Below are 16,761 nucleotides of genomic sequence, written 5' to 3' on the forward strand. Positions count from 1 at the left end.
GAGATGCTGTGTCTGTGTTGTGCCCCAGTGTGAGCTGTGCACCCCCGTACAGCAAAGCGCACACTTGTGAAGGCCACGCTCTTTGGGGCTCCTGGGGGCAGTGCTGCCTCACTGCCTGATATACCCTGGGTGCCCCCAGCAATGCTGTGCTTTTCAGACACAAAAAGCTCTGAAATACCCCCAGATGGTTCAAGCAGGTAATGGTTCTACTTGCTTATAGCTTCTGTCTCGATGTGTCAGCCCTATAACCTGGGCTGGGTTCAGCTCCTGGCTCTTCTCCCTTCCCTGTGCTTCTGTTTCCCTGCAGCTCTGGTGCAGTTCTCTGCACTCCTATTGCAGGACATGGAGATGCTCGGGGTGCACCCCAGGAGCTCGGCGGGGGTTGGTGAAGCTGTTCCCCCAACTTTGTCCTCTCCTACCGCCCTCCTGTCTATGGGGTCAATGAATTATTCATGCCTGGCAGGCGGGGGTGTGTCTGTGGCCGAGGGGGCCGACATGCCGCCGAGCACAGAGAGCTTTTCTGTGTAAATACCTAAAATATTTAGCACAACTGACGAAAAAAGATTTAGCTTGGGAGCATTCAGTGTTGCAGTGTAACCTGGATGGCTGAGGGTCACCACGAGGGTTCTGGGGGTGAGGGACACACCAGGGTGGACCTTGTGGTGCTCTGACTTTCATCTTGGCCTGACACGCACCACCCAAGCTGGTGGTGTAGTTTTTGTCTGTTTGTCTGTCCAACCACCCATCCGTTGGGTCTTTCTTCTTGTCTCTGCCATCAGAGAGTGGAGGTGCCCCATCCTTTCCCTGCATTGCAGGGATGCTTTGGCATGTGCCAACCCTAGCGTGGTGCCACAGAGCCAGGCTGCTGCCCCTCACCTGCTGCCTGCCAGCTGCTGGCAGGTGGGTGCTGCAGGGCCAGCACACAATGCTGGGCTGGCTTCTTTGCCTGGCAGAGCCTTCCCGAGCAGACAGATCACGTCACATGCATTTTTTAGCAAGATCCACCAGCTGAGAACTAGCTGAGCTGTCACTGCACGTTTGTGATCAAAGCCAGACGTGCCCTGGCAGCCCTGGGGAGAGTGGCCCTGTGTGCCATTCCTCTCTGTCACAATTTACTGGGCACAGCAGGTCGGGGACCCAGCCATGTCACAGGTTGCAGGTATGTGCCCCTGCATTCTTGAATGTGCCAGGATGGCCAGTGCCCTCCTGCCTGCTGCGGTTCAATGGTTCCTGACCCCAACAGCTAAGGGTGGGTGCAGTTACGTTGCTGAGCTGTTGATGGAGTTATTCTTCATACACAGTCCTACATCCCAAAAATTGCACCTTCTGCTGGCAGTCAGAATGAGGTGGGTGTGCTGGCAGCAAAGATTGGTTTGTGCATGTACTGGGATGTGTTCTAGGCCAGGTTTACAAGGAAGCAAGCAGATGTGAGGGGTGCAGGGAGCTGTGGCCAGCTCTGGATAGAAAAGCACATGGAGCCAGCTGGCTGTGACAATGTAGGACTGTCCTGCGAGGAAGCCTGAGCTGCTGGCAGCTTTTCCTTGGCCATTGCAAGCTCGTCCTTTCATGGATGCTCTCTAAGCCTTGGCAAGGTAGGAGCTGTGTGCTGGCCCACGATCTGTCCATCCCAGGGCCAAGCCGCGGCCGTGCGGCCAAAGGCAGGAGGGGCTCACGGTTAGAGCACACAGCTCCTCCCAGGCCGTGTGCCCTGCTCCGAGCCTTCCTCCACCTCCTCGCCTGCTTTGCTGCTGCCTCCCTGGCCTCCCCGGTGGTGGGGTGGCGCTGCCTGCGGTGGGTGCCTGCGGTGTGCCCGTGCAGCACGGCTGTGCTGCGTGTTTCCCCCTGCAAGCGCAGCAGAGCCCTCGGGCTGCACTTCGCTGTGACAGCACATCCCATGTCAGACCCGCTGCAAATCCTGACTGCTAATAGCTATGCAAATTACCTCATTAGCCGCTTTATTTATTTTCTCTGGCATCGCGTTTTCAGCACTTCCCCCAGACCCGGAGGCTGCGGTTTCCCCGGGCTGGGAGGAGGCAGGAGCAGAGCAGCAGCACGCAGGACTGGCTGGGCTGAGCCTTCCTCTGCTGGTGGCAGAGGTGTTGGGACCCCACGGAGCCACCCACCCCGATGTGGTGTATCTGGAACCAGAAACTCGTGGCTCCTGAAGTAATCCCTGCTGCTGGGATGCCCACCTCCTTCTCCCTCATCCTGTCCTGGCTCTGGGGTGAGTCTTGCTGAGCTCTCCCTGCAGCCAGGACCTGCTCTGTCTCTGCCAAGCAACTGTGGGTCTGGCATTGCTGGGATGTGTATGCCCTCCATCAGAAAAAAAAAGGTGAGTTTGAATTATTTAGAGAGAGAACAGAGCATTTGCTCAGCCGCTGTGGACATGAGTGGTGGGCTGAGGCTTGGCACAGGGTCGCAGGATGTCCTGCATCCTTCCCACTCTGATTATCCTTCCTTGGTAATGGAAATTTTCCTCCTTCCCGCCCTGATTGCCCTTCCTCATTACTGGAAATGTGCCTCCCATCCTGACAGCCCTTCTTCTGAGAGAAATGTTGGCATCTGCTTTCTGCCAGCTACAGGATGACTCCAGAGAGCTCACAGATGCCCTGGCCAAGGTGGCCCTGGGCTCGGGCCCTTCTCTGGTGTTGTTCCTGAGGGCTGTAGCCCAAGATGAAATACTTTGAAGCCCAGGCACCATCCAGGGCTGGCACAGGCACAAAGAGTCTCTGACCACCAGCCCAGCATGGTGCCCCTTGGTGATGCTGGCCTACCATCCAGCATGTCACAGGGCATCCCTGTGATATGCTGGATAGTAGGCCCATCCCTACCCATGCTGGATGTGCCTGCAAGCTCTGCTCTTTCCTGGCTGCATTTTCTAAGGGTGTTTATGTGCCCACGACATCCATTATAGGGAATCAGGCTTTGCATGGACACCAGGGGACCCACATACTGGTATGATGACTGGTATAAAGACCTTGATTCAGCCACTCCACGGGCTTGTCAGTGCCATGCTGAGCTGCCTGCAAGCATTATGTCTTCTCCCCCATCCCCTTCTGTTTATCTTTTATTTCCTCCCTTCTCTTGGCGGCTGTGCTAATGAATATTTCATGGCCAGGAACCAGCGTGAATTCCCCCGGCAGCTCCTTGTGCTCCCTTGCCAGGTACAGCCCAGGAGTTGGTGGCTTAGGAAGGATGCATCTGCCAGGAAGCCATCTCGGGAGGAGAGGGCCCGGGTGGGAAAGGAAACAGTGGCTCTGGTGTGGGCAGATGTGTCGTGTCCCCCTCCTCGGTGGTGTTGTCACTGTCTCTTCAGCCTCCGAGGGACTGCCAGCGGACCGCGGTGGCCGCATGTCCGTGGTGGCCGCATGGCCTTTACGGTTCCCGTGCATCCTCTCACACGGGTGCAGGGCCACGCTCCGACACAACAACACGTGTCCTCTGCTGTCCCCCGTGTGCCATCAGCTGCCACGGCCGTCTGAACGAGCCGTGTCCCCGGCTCACCTCCCGCCGCTCTGCTGCGCTGTACCGGGGCTCCTCTCAGCGTCAGGCAGCGGCACCGCGGCCGCACGGAGCGAGCGAGGGGCACGGAGCGAGGGCAGTCCGTTTCCCCACCCATGACATCACAGGTGTGTCGCATGGCCTGTACTGCCCGTCCCGGCTCCTGTGCCTCCAAGCTGGAGGTGTCCCAGCACAGCCAGCCGGCAGGCATGGGACTGGGGCAGGGAAGTGCAGGACGGTGCTGGTCTTCAGTCTCTCTGAATTTGCTCTTTATCCCCTGAGCCAGGCTGGTCCCCGTGCAGGCTCAGCATTAGGAGGTGTGGGCAATATCTCTCTTTGCCAGGGTCAAAGCACATGGGGGGACACCATGTGCTGGAGCTGGAGGCAGAGCCTGGAGCTTCAGCCTTCCCCCTTCCCCTTGCTGCAGCTCCAGCAGCAGCATGTCCCCTCTGGGGGCCCAGCAGATGCTCTGGGGACACAGGCTGACTCTTTCTGGGAGATTATTTCCTTTGTCCCACAGTGAGGCACTGTGGGGAATGGAGCTCACCTGGGGCTGCAGCTGGGGCAGGGCGGGGAACCACTGGGCTTCTTAAGCAGGGAGCAGGGCTGGGAGAACCACAGGCTGGGTTGTGGGGCAGGAGGCTGGCAGGATGTGCCCTGCAGTGGCACCCGTGGGTGGATGTGACCCAGCTGGGGTCCTTAGCAAGAAAAGTTATGTAAGGGTGGGCTCAACAGCCCTGCCCTCTGGCTTGCTTTTGATTTGTGCTGAATTCCTACTTGGCTTTCCAAGGAGGAGCAGGGTTGGTGACCAAGATGGCCAATATCTGCTGATCTGGAAGGGACAGGAGGTTCCCTGTGCCGCATGACCACGACCATCACGACCAGGGGGAACAGGGTGGCCCTTGAACGTCTCACCGGCCAGGGACAAGCTGGGTTGGAGCAACTTTCCCTGTCAAATGGAAACTGGCTGCCACGGAGCTGGATATGGAATGGATCTGCAAACTTTGTGTGCTGCCACGTACTGTGGGCTCTGGCACCCTCCTGTGGCTGTTCTGTCGCCTGTCCTGTGTCCCGCGGGCCTTTGGGATGCTGCAGCTGCCTTGGTCTGGTTTGTGCTGGCCGGTCCTCGTAGCACTGGGGACACTGTGCATTTACAGGACCTGGCTTTGTCTCACACCACTCATGGGACCTGATCACTGCAAGAAACTGTCCCAATGTCTTTGTGTTGTGGGGTTGAGCCAGGACAGAACTCCTGGGTACTGTAGACATGGATGAGGGTCCTAAACCCCACACCTGTTCCCAGAAGGTGTCAGGAGTAGACTGGGCCCTGCTGGCTCCCCAGTCTCTCAACTTTCAGCTGGAGGAAAGTTGTTCACAGAGGTAGATTCTGTCAAGGTGGTGCATTCACAGATTGTCTCTACATCTGTGCTTCTGTGTGCCGAGCTGCCCAATCTGCCTCAGCTGGCCAGGACTGGCCCCTTCCTCTTGTGAGGTTGATGGTCCTTGCAGCCTTTCCCTGGCCTGGGGCTTTGTGGATGTATTATTAAAGGGTTGCATGTCCCTGCTGGGCTGTGTGTTATGCCTTATTTAGGATCTCTCCAAACCTGGCTCAGCTATGCGGTGGCCAGTGCAGCATTCCCTGCTGCAGGTCCCCTCCCCCAGGACATTGTCATGCTGTGGTGTGGAGACTGTTGGGCAGCTGGCCCCCTTTTACAGGGCCACAGCCTGTATAAGAGAGGGGGACAGACAGAGGGGGCTTGGTTTGGAGGAGATGGCCGTTCTTTTGGGGAGCAGGAGGTGAGGCTCCCCTTTGCCAACCCCAGTACAGCGTTGGTGGGAAGTGGTGGTGCTCTTGCCCCTTCCCTTTGGACTTCTTGAGGTATTGGTAGGGACTGGACAGTCTGGCTGTTCCGGGCTGTATCATGGCTCCACCCTCTTTTCCGTCCCTGAGGGAACAGAAGCTGTAATTTCCATCAGGTCCCTTTTTGTTCGCTTCTTTCCCTATTAATAAGAGATGAAATTTATGAGCTTATGCAGTCTGGATGGATTCAGAACTGATAGAATCCTGCTGCTGCGGTGTGTGAATGCACTGTAGAGATGGAATACAGCTGTGAAAATGGTACTAGGGAAAGGGATGTTGTCTTGAGTCTGCTCAGGCTGGCTCTGGGAGCAGGGAAATCCCACTGCCACCACATTCCAGTCTGTCTTCTGGCTCTGACATACTGTGCAAGTCAGCAACTTGCTGCCAGGCTGAGCTTTGGAGTGAGCTGCTCTTAGCCTGGGTGGTCTCAGAGCCTGACTCCTCTTCCTCCTATCCTTGCATCCATCCTTGTCTCCTCCCCTGTGTGAAGCCAGCAGAAGTGGATGCTTGGAGATGCAGGACACTTGCAGTGATGAAGGACTGATGCCCAGGGATGCAGGATGCTTACAACACTTGATTGTGGGAGTGGATGGCTCCTGCTCAAGGATGCAGGATGCTCTCTGTACCGTCTTCCCTCCGGAAGGAGCATCCTTGCCTGCTCTTGGCGAGAGGCGGCCCTGGGATGCAGCCGTGCCTCATTGGTCAGCGGGACCTGTGGAGTCTGCGGGTTGCCATACCAACCTGCCTCTGGTTCCCGGCCAGCCGGGGCGTGAAGTGCCGGGTCGAGCTGGTGCCAAGGGGCGGATCAGGAGCCGGGGGCAACCCGAGGCTCTGCCAGCCAGGGTGGCGTCCATCCGCTTCTGCCGGAGGGCTGGCTGGCACCGCTGGGTTCCCCGGTACTCAGCATCGCCCTGACGCTGCTCCCCGCCGCTCCCCGTAACTTTGCTGCACGGAGGGGGCCGGCGGGAGGGCACGGCCGGGGGGGGCGAACCCGGCCATCCCGCTCCCTCTCAGCGGCCGGCTTTCGTGAGCTCGAGCCCCGGGAGGGGCACCGCCGCCGAACTCCGTGTCCCGCTGCCCACCTGCACCGGAGCATCCCCGCGCAAAACTTCCCGCTGCCCGCCGCCGGGGAGCGGGGCCGGCGGCTGCCGCGCTGCCGGGCGCTGCCGCTGCCCGCTCCGCCGGCCCGGAGCGGACGCCGATGCCCGCAGGCTCGCTCCGGGCAGAAAGGCTCAGTCCTCCCCTGGGCATCGCCCGCCGCTCCGAGGAGCTGGGGGGCTGTTTGGCAGCCTGGAGGGGGTGCGGCTGGGTCCCTCCCCAGCGCCGGGAGCTGGAGCCATGAGCCACTGCCAGCAGCGCTGCAAGAGGCAGCTGGGCCGGGTGATCCGCTTCTTCTACCAGTTTGTCACCGGCACTCTCTCCCAAGGTAAGTACTGTCCTGGGGGACACGGGGTCTCTGTTCTATGACTGGGAGTGTCTGTCTGGTGAGCTCTGTGGGGTTATTTGGGGAGGGGAGAAATGCTGCTTAGAAATGCTCGTGGAGGGGTTGCACTGAGCTCTGTGTGGAGCAAAGCTGAAGATGGCTCCAGGAGGCAACAAAGCCCCTGAAGACCCCCTGTGGACCTGGGGTGAGGGGAATGTTTTTTTTGGGAAGGGGACTGATGCAAAGTGGAGCATGAAACAGCTGCTGTACAAATAAATTGCAGCTGGTCTGATGGCTCCTGACATGTCAAGGAATCTGACTTCTCTGGGGCTAGAGCCATGCCTTCCATCTAGCTAGACAAAGAAGCCCTGGGTGTGCCCCATGAGCCAGGGCAGGGACACACCCTGGTTCCTGCATCTACTGGTGCTTTTGTCCTGGGATGCTTGGTCCTGGGGACAGAGCTGCCTGCTGTATGCTCCTGGTTTGCTGTCACTGCCATGGCAGGACCCTCACCCCTATGCCAGCCCCTGCACTGCCCTGCCAGCTGCCCAGAACGGCATCTTCTGGGTGTGAACCCAGCACTACCTCGTAAACCCAGCAGGCATATCCTGGGGAGGTCATCATGGGCCTGTGTGTGCTGGGAATCTGGGTGCCCTACTCCCACCCCTGTCCCTGCGTCCCTGTGCAGAGACAAAATTGGCATCCCCATGGCCTTGAGCTGCTGAGGACCACTGGGCTGCCCCTCTGGGCCCCAGCAGCAGTGCTGGGAAGGGATGCACCATACTGTGAGTGCAGGGAAAGCCTTGTTAGGCCAATGTGGCAGCGTCACGCCTCAGAGCAGGGCTGGGACTTGCACTGCTTCTGACAGGACTCAGCCTGCCTGGAAAACCCCTCCCAGGTTTTGTCCCCTCCTTGCCTGGGGAAACCCCTGAGTCTCCACAGCCTGTGCCTGTCCTTGGGGCCAGAGAAATGCAGGAATGGCATGGAGCACTTGGCACAGCCTGGGAGGCCGGGATGTGGGAGCAATGTTTGACCTGTGAGCCGTGCCCAGCTGACATGCTGCCTTCCTGCCCACAGGAACCCAAGCCGTGGGATGGAGGCTCCCGGTCAAAGCAGGGGACAGTTCCCCGGGCCCAGCAGCATGCCAGGCTCTGGAGGCTGGGTGTGCCGCAGGCAGTGCCAGGTCCATCCCCACTAGTTGGCTCCATTGGGCATCAGCCAACTTGCCTGGAGTGGAAGGGGCAGAGGATGAGTCAGCTGAGTCCAGCCCAAGGCATGAGGGGCAGAGCTGCAGTGATGGAGCAAAGAGGAAATGGGATCTCAGGATGCTCCCAAACCCCATCACCTGCAAGGATATCCTGCAGGTCCTTCTTCCAGTGTCCTGGGCTTTTCTGCTGGGTGCTGTGGCATTGGGACTGCAGCAGGTGTCCCCTGGGACTGGGTTTCTGGAGGGACCATGTGTGGTGCTGTGAAGGACCAAGGGCTTTCCCTACAGCCCTGCTGGGTGTGCATGGGACTGGGATGGGCACAGAGGGCATGGCTGGCTGTGGGGCACTGACTACCCTTACCATCTTCTTGGTGTCCTCCCAAGCTCCGAGACAAGCTATAGTGGGGTGAAACCCAAAGCCGAGCAGCTCTGAGTTGGGTGTGGGATGTGGGGCTTGCACAGCCTTCTCCCCTCTGCAGCTCCCCTCCTCCCCAGCTGCTTCTCTGATCCTTGGGTCACCAAGATGCTGACCCCTTTCTGGCTGTTATCCTACCACATCATTCCCTTTTGGGGGGCAGTACCCCTTGTCCTTCCTGCAGAGTTGAAGGAGGTCTCCTGGAGCTCACTGCAGAGGTCACTGGGTGCTTGACCAGGTGGGCCTGGGGCAAGGGGCCCCCTGGCTGGGTGCCCTGGGGAGCTGGCCAAGGACAGGTTGCCAGAGAGGGCAAAGAGAAATGACTCAATCAATTAACCAGATTAAAACTGTGACTTCACCTCCCAAAAATAGCATTTCACCAATATTTTAATGTGCTTATTAATAATCTGCTCGCGCTCTGATTAGCAGCAAGGTAATAAGGGATCAGCTTTAACCTAAATTTAACTCTCCCTAATGGATGATGGCCCCGAGAACCAAAAAAAAGGAGAAATTCCTATCCATCAGGCTGGCCCCCCGGCAGGTCAGGAGCTCCTGAGACCTGGGCAGCAGCTGCCCAACTGTGCCCAGGGACCATCACCTCACTGTGGCCCAGCAGGTCCTGTGGCACATTTTGTGGAAGTAGTGTCCTAACACGCTGCTGCACTGAGTGAAGAACACTTTAGGGGTAGCCACAGGGGTGGCTCTCAAGGAGGGCAGATCCTGGCCACAGTCAAGGTTCATGGTCCCCTCCTGAAGAGACAGGAGCCTTGACAATGGATGATTGCCCTGCTCCATCCCCATCTGCTCCATCCTGCAGTGGGGGACAGTGCCCCACCCCCAGCTGCTGGTTGGGTGGAGACAGAGCCTGGCTACCTGGGTGTGCTCGTGGCATGCTGTGTGCATGGAGCTGCTTTTTGGGCAAGAAACCCCACTCCAGGGGATATTTATACACCACCCAGCAGGTGGCTTGCAGGGTGTTTAAATTTAGCAGTTTGGCAGGGTTGTGCTGCTGGCAGCACTGGAGAGCCAGGGCAGGGGTGGCTGGGTGGGGGATGCTTTACGGCTGTCAGTGTCACAGCCCAGAGTGGGACAGGCAGCATGGGCTCAGTGCCAGCCTGGGCTGCCTGGTCCTGGGGCCGTGTTACAGGGTCTGCTGCTCTCCCCAGTGCTGAGCCATGGGCATGTGCCAGGGCCATTTTGCCCTGTGTCACCTGTGGATCCTCGGAGCCGTTGATATCGGGGAAGAGAGGAGAAGGGAGGGATGGATCTGCATGCTTGGATTCTGCTCCCTGAAAGGGGCACAGCTAGGGCAATGCTGTACTCCTCACACGGTGGGGTGGCCACAACCCCTGGCTGTGGGTGCAAGGTAGGGATGGGACATCTCGTGTGCAAAGAGGGTTTGGGATGAAACACTTGGGTCTGGTGTCTTCCTCAGCCGTTTGTCCCATGGCACAGCAGATGGGGCCAAGTGCCGTGCAGGGGTAGAAGTGTCTCAGGCATGGGTGCAGCTAATCCAGTATGGTTTGGGATCTGTGTGTGAGTGTGCCCAAACCCACAGTGGCACTAAATGCACCTGGCATCACAGAGCAGGAACCTGGCTGGCTGACTCTGACTCCAGGCTGAGAGAAACAGATGCTGATCGCAGACATCCCTGGGGAGGTGCTGTTGTGGGACATAGGGAACAAGATTCCAGACCCAGGTCTCCAGGATGGCAGAACTGCAGAAACACCTTCCTTCAAGCCCTCGTGTCTAGAGCAAGGACAGACACAGGCATCAGCAGAGATCCTGGCAGCATCGTTCCCTAGGGACCCCTTTTTCCAGGACTCCCAGCTTCGCCTGTGGTGCGGCAGCAAGGAGCTGAGCCCTGAGGATCCCAAGACCAGCTCAGAGCAGCCCTTGGGCTGTGGTGCTGCCTTGCTGGCCCCATGGCACTGAGACACAGCCACATGTGTAACGAGCCCTGTCTGTTCTCTGCCCCCTGCCTCCTTCTCCTGGCTGATGGTGCCACTCTCCCCCCGGGCCAGGAGGGTTATTTTTAACTGTTTGCCATGTGCTGTCTGAGCACAATTAAGGTAATTGGTTTGGGAGCCTGGCTCTCACACAACGCTCCCAATTACCTGCCTGCCTGCCCGTGCGGCCCCCCGCCTCCCTGCCCGCGGTGGCCGGCTCCTCTGGCGGGGGACTGCCGGGACAGGGCTGCCCCAGATAGCACAGCGGGGCTGGCTGGGGGCGCGAGCGGGCACGGGGCATGGAGCCATGGAGAGGACATCCCTGCACAACGACAGCCTGCTCTATGCCTCCCTGATTGCCATCCTCCTCCTCATCTCCTATTGGTTCACCACCCGCTGCTTCAAAATCATCAGCGGCATTGAAGGTACGGGGCTGGGGACATGGGGGGACAGCGTGGCCCGGCCCGGCCACTTGTACAGACCAAGCGGCAAGGCGGGCCAGATGCTTGGTGAGGGAGAGGTGCACTGGAGACTCCCTCTCTGCCTCTCTGGGAGACCTCCATCTCCTCAGTGACTTCATTAGTTCCTCCTGCCGTGGTCCTGCTCCGCTGCATGAGAGCAGCCAGTGCAGCCTGAGGCTGGGCTGTGGCTCAGGGCTGTATCCAGCGCTACTCCAGGTCCACCATGCTGCCAGGGTCGAGGTGCTGCTGCCCCTTGCTGTGAGATGGGGGTGCAGATGGACTCTCTGGAGCTTTCCACTCTGGTAGGGTGCCCAGAGCTCATGCTCAGGCCTCAATCTGCGTTTTGGGGCTCTGGGTCCCTTTGGGCATGACCCACATCTTTGGTGCTCAGCTGGTGTGTTGGGGAGCTCTGGGATGTGGTGGGGGTCCCAGTTTCCCCAGTGAAGGGTCTCTCCAAGCCCCTCTGCAGTGGGATGTGGGTGTCAGGGGTTTGCAGGGTGAGACCCCAAGGCAAGGAGCAGGGCAGGAGGGGTGGAACTGGCATCACGTGTCTGGGGACGTGCAGAGCCTCTTCTGCCTGGGGTGTGCATTGTTCCTTCCGTCTGTGAGACCTCTCTGCACAGCTCAGCCAGAGCCTTGAGGCACTTCCCACAGCATGGCCAAATGCTGACTGGCTGCAGGGACAGGAGTGATGCCCCTCAGTGGGATGGGGGGCAAAGCCCTGTCCCACACTTCTGGTGGGGTACCCGTGCTCTTGTGCATCCCTTGCAGGCAGCTGTGGGTCTGGCTCCATTGGTGACATCCCACATGTGGTCCCATGTGTCTCCTCCATCCTGGGGGGCAGCTCCAGATGGAGTAACATCCCTGGGCACCTTGGTGAGGTGAAGGGGTGGTCCTTTGTCACACCTAGCCCATCTGGAGCTGCCCTTGGTTGAAAGGAATATGCTCTGGGAGAGAAACCCTGGAGAGTCTGGGGGTGCTGGGAGCTGGGCACAGCGTGTGGCACTGGGACATGGCACCAGTGCCAGGTGCCTGTGCTGGTCCTGGTGGGATTCTGTGTCATGCTGGCAGCAAACAATGGAGTGTTTTTTTAATGGCTCCAGCACAGAAATGTGTAATCCTGACACGGCAGGCAGTGGGAGAATTATTGCTACTCTGCTGGGGAGGATGGTTAGCACAGGGGAGCCGCAAGGGCAGGTGGAGAATCTGTCACTTGGTGACTGACCTGCCACTGCTTCAGCCCCAGCATCCCACAATGCTGCCAGAGACATGAGGGGCTGATGACAGTCTGTTCACACGGGTTCAGCAGGTTCCCTTTGCAGAGAAACTGCCCTAAACCCTCTGGATCAGGCTGGAAGGGCTTCTTTCCTTCTACATCTGGCCAAAACTAGATTGCAAAAATAGACTCGTGGCTTGCAGGACAGGCATCAGTGCTGGAAGCAGCTGGAGGCTTGAGGAGAGGATGGGTTGTAACTGGGGCTCAGCAATAAAAGTGGCTTTAAAAATACAGATGGTATCAGTGGGAAACTTCCTGCAGGTGTGCAACAGGTCTGTGCCACCCCAGCCCTGAGGGATTGACTCGAGGGCAAAACTGGGAAGCAGACACATGAAATCCAGGCTCAGTGCCTGGAATCTCAGCTCTTTCCAAGAAAAGGAAATGCAAGGTCTGAAAACGTCCAGCCTGGGAAATGTTTCCCTGGGGAAGGCTTTCAGCTCTTTCCCCAAGACGCCTCTGATGCATGTCTGGCATTTCCTGCTGGTGTTATAACAACCTTGGGAGTGTGCCCCAGGTGGGCAGGAGATGCCAAGCCCTGTGGCATGGAGCCACTAGCTAGCCAGACTATGCCATGACATGGGACTGAGACACCAGCCCTCCCCATCCCCTGCCGGGGGACAAACCTGCAGCCTCCTGGGCTGGAGATGGGGGTTCCTGGGAGATTGGTGTGAGGCAGCCCTGCTGGGAGCTCTTGCTGGGGGTGTGCTCTGCAGCCTGGATATGGTGACCTGACCTGTAACAGCTGGCCTTGCTTCTGGGGTGAACTGGGAGGGGTGGGAGGCAGCAGTGGAATGGGGGCAGCCCTGCTTGCCACACCAGTGCTGGAGTTGGAACTGGTCTTGCATCATGGGCCATATGGGAATTGTCTGCCTGGAGATGGGCAGTGCTGGTGGCATCCCTGGGGGAAGCGATGGGAGGGCCCCAAGGGGTGCTGGGTTCTGATGATAGGCAGTGGCCACAGGTACCTGCATCCCCAGTGATCCCTGTGTTTGTGATCAAACAGCCAGGCAGGGGCTGGAATGATGTTAGAAAAGAGCAGGGGAGCTAAATTTAGCTCCGTTGGCTGTGTGTGGATGTGTGCTGGAGGCACACAGATGCACAGGTTCCCCCTCTGTTTCCAGCTTCTGCGTGACCTTGGCTGGGTCCCTAGCCCCTGCTTCTCCTCCTCTCCTGCTATTGCTGCACCATTTGGGAGTCTGGCAGTGTCTTGGGAATCCTGCATCACAGCCTCTGCTCCCAGCCTGTTCTCCCTGACCTGCTCCCCATCTTCCCTTGGTGTTCCCAGCAAAACAGGTGGACCCATCTGCCTGCTCAGAAATGGGACAGATGGAATTGTTGCCCCAGACACTCTCCAGGAGGGAAGTGTTGAGGTGTTTAGCCAAGTTGGTCCCCATGGGGCAGACACATGTCTGGGGCACAGAGGACAAACCTGAGTCATTCCCATCCTGGATGTTTTGCCGGTGCCCAGCGTCCTGCCCCTCCCCGTGTCCCCCCCTGGGAACCGAGTGCCTTTTAATATCTGTGGCCCGTTTCCTTAGCAACTGCATTAAGCAAATCGATGGAGGTGGTGTCATTGGAATGGGAGGGCATGCCTTCTTTCCCCCTCCGACCCCCCCATCCCCGCCACCCCCCACGCCTCCCTCCACTTGGCCTCTCTCCACTCTTACTCACAGGCACGGCCCTGCTGTGCCTGGGCTCTCAGCCGTGGCTCCCTGAGCCTCCTGCCACAGCCCTGCGCTGACCCCTGGCTCGCCCATGGCTGATGGCAGGTGTCCCTGAGTAGGGGGTGACAGCCGAACCCCTGCCAGGGACACAGGCCCTGCTCCTGGGGATGCATGGTCTGGCGTCTGAGGTGCTGGGGTGAGGGGGCTCCAGGACTGTGGTAGGGAGGGGTGGAGGGGTGAGGGGCCATGAAACACCCCCACCATGAACCTGGAAGGCCTTGAGATGATTGCAGTGCTGGTGGTCTTGGTCCTCTTCATCAAGGTGCTGGAGCAATTCGGCCTCTTCGAGCCTGTGTCCTTGGAAGGTAACGGGTGTGGGCGGTGCTGTCACCTCCGGGACGTGAGGGGCAGGTGGTGGGTGTCCAGAGCTGCCCCCCAAGGATGCTCCAAGGCTGCTGCATCCATGAGAGAGTCCTGGTGTCTGTTGGCTGCTTGTAGGGGTGTAGGATGCAAGGAGCAGAGTATCCTGCCTGTCCCAGTGGCTGGGGATGTAGGGAGGGGACCAGGCTGGCAAGGTGTGTGCTGTATGGTGGTGACTCTGTGCTGGGATGCTGGGGGCTGGGACTGTGCGTGACCGTGTATGTGGGCACCAAGGTGTTTTCCAGCACCTCCACAGGAGCAAGGTGTTACCAGAGTCCATGGTCACCTCACCCTGTACGTGAGGTGTTGGGCTCAGCACCAGCCTGCACAGCAGCCAGGCTCTGGCAGGATGGGTGCATGCTAGGCCCCCTGCTCCTGGCTCTCCCAAGGCTCCCTGTGGCCCTTGGACAGGGTGGGGGACACAGAGGGAACTGTCCAGCTGTGGATGGGCTGTGTGAGATGCTGAGTGCTGTGCACGGGACACACTTGGCAGAGTCTGGATCCACCCAGGGGACTCTGCTTTCTCATGGTGGGAGCGAGGTCAAGACTTGCTAGGCTGGGTGCTCCCTGGACTCCCAGGGTGATGGCTGTGTTAAGAGTCCCCCCAGCCCTGCCCAGCCCCTGCCCATGCCCACACACACCTCTCTGCAGGATGCTGCAGCCTGCCTGGCCCCTGGCATCGGGGCACGCACAGGGTGAGGAGGAGACAGTTTTCCTGCTCCACTGGTGCCCTGAGTTACTTTGCTGTGCTTCTCCAGCACTGGTTCCCACATGGGCTGGGTGTAGTGGCGAATGCTTGCCTCCACAAGCAGTGAAGCAGGCTGCATCTACAGGATGGCTGTGCCTGGGGATAGGGAGGGAGGGAACAGATCAGGGAGATCTCTCCCTCTGATCTCCCTCTGAAAGGTGGGTGGAAGTTTTCATTGCTATTTAACTGCCTGCTAAGTCTCTGTGTTTCTAGCAGCAGCACTCCTAGGTTTCCCAGGAGGGAAACTGAGGCAGGAGCTGACCTGTCAGATATCCTGCCTTGTGAGTGCTGGGAGAGGGCATGCTGACTGTGCCCAGGGTGGCTTCCCCCTCCCCAGCTGCAGGTGATTTGGGGGTGCCTCCCTCAGACCCCGCTTTTCCCCTACCCAGTGCTTTTGCTTCCCCGTGTAGCTGCTCGAAGCTTTGGACCAAAATTGGTGGCACTGATTGCAGCTGTTCTGCAGCTCCCAGATGTGGTGGAAAGAGTGGAGACAGAGAGCCCACAGCTCCTGCAGCAACCCTGCAGAGGGGCTCAGGACCAGGCAGGGGCCACTTCTTGCCTTCTGTGGCTCCTCTGTTTCCTGGGGCACACTCCTTGTCCATCTGCAACTGACTTTTCCCTAGCATGGGCCAGAGCAGGGTGCTGGAGATGGGGTGTCCTGTGTCCAGCCTTGTCCCAGTCATCTGTCACCCCTCCAGAAGGAACAGGGCCATGCCGGTCCCTCTCCACCCACATTCCCATACTGAGAAGCTGCAGTTCCCTCTGGCTTGGCTGGAGATGTGCACCAGCTGTGAGAGTGGGAATGGGGTCCAGGTGCCCTGGATTGCCAGCAATTGCTCCCATTGCCTGAAGGTACCCGGAGGAGAAGGAAACATTGCTTAAGGGGCAGAAATTGGCAGAGGTTAAGCTGAGCCCTGGGCACTGTACAAGGAGTCCTGTGTGTGAATGGCAGGGGATGAAGGTGCGGTGCTGTTGCATAGCTTGCTGCCCCTTCTGACTTGAGAGGCAGCAGGTAGGATTTTGCTCTCCAGGGAAGGTCCCAGGCAATGTCTGGGCCTGGTAAATACTGTGTCCCCTCCAGGGGTTGTTTACAAGCCATGGCTCAGTCAACAGTGACAGCCCAGAGACCGCAAAGAGCCTGAAACCAAACACTAATGGCTTGGGTCTGCTAATGGACACGGGGCTCTGCCACCTGCTCCAGAGCCATCGATGCTGCCGGCGGTGCTTCCCCTGCTCCGGCTGCTGGCCCAGGCTCTCCCTGCCCCGTCCCTACTGCTCCCCTGCCTGCGGCTCTTTCTCTGCCCAGGTTGTGCTGTGCGACCACAGTGATGGGCTGGGAATGGAGCAGCTCCGGATGGGACCAAGCCAATGCCTCTAAGTCTGGGGGAAGAGTTCAGTAGGAGCATCTCACAATGAGATCCTGGGGGGATTCCAGGCTTGCTGGGTTCCCAAACTGAGCTGGATGAGGCCCCAAGGACCCCATCTTTCATTTGGAGCTGGCACTTCCCTGAAAAAGGGGTTGGACAGAAGTGCTGACTGTCTGCAACCCCTTGTCCTGTCTGCTTGGCACTGTACCCCCTGGGACCGTGCCACAGCCTTGGTGGCATAGGCACAGCCACTGTCTGGCAGCAGCAGTGGAGCATCCCTGTGATTGCACTGTGCTCCAGGATCTTCAAGGTGATCAATGCTGGAATTGACGTTGTTTACCAGCTGGATAATCAATGATGGATTGTGTCATCCCACCTCTGCCCTGTGCCATCATGGCTGTCCCCAGCCCTGAAGATCTCCTGGCAGACCCACGCATGAGGCTCTCAGACCTCTGCTGAGATCTCGCTT

General features: G+C 58.8%; 1 protein-coding gene across 3 annotated transcripts in view; it reads left to right on the plus strand.

Annotated features, from left to right (window-relative positions):
* KCNIP2 (potassium voltage-gated channel interacting protein 2) overlaps positions 1–16,761 on the plus strand; it is a 42,423-nt gene that overhangs the window by 11,997 nt on the left and 13,665 nt on the right. The window contains exon 1 of one of the 3 annotated variants that reach the window (XM_050976482.1): positions 13,981–14,122. The exons of the other annotated variants lie outside the window; for them this stretch is intronic. Within the exon in view, the coding sequence (XP_050832439.1) occupies positions 14,020–14,122 (103 nt within the window). The 5' untranslated portion in view covers positions 13,981–14,019. Of the gene's footprint in view, positions 1–13,980; positions 14,123–16,761 lie in introns of those variants that run through there. 3 annotated transcript variants of the gene reach the window in all.

The sequence above is a fragment of the Serinus canaria genome, chromosome 6 (assembly GCF_022539315.1).
Source record: "Serinus canaria isolate serCan28SL12 chromosome 6, serCan2020, whole genome shotgun sequence".
NCBI lineage: Eukaryota > Metazoa > Chordata > Aves > Passeriformes > Fringillidae > Serinus > Serinus canaria.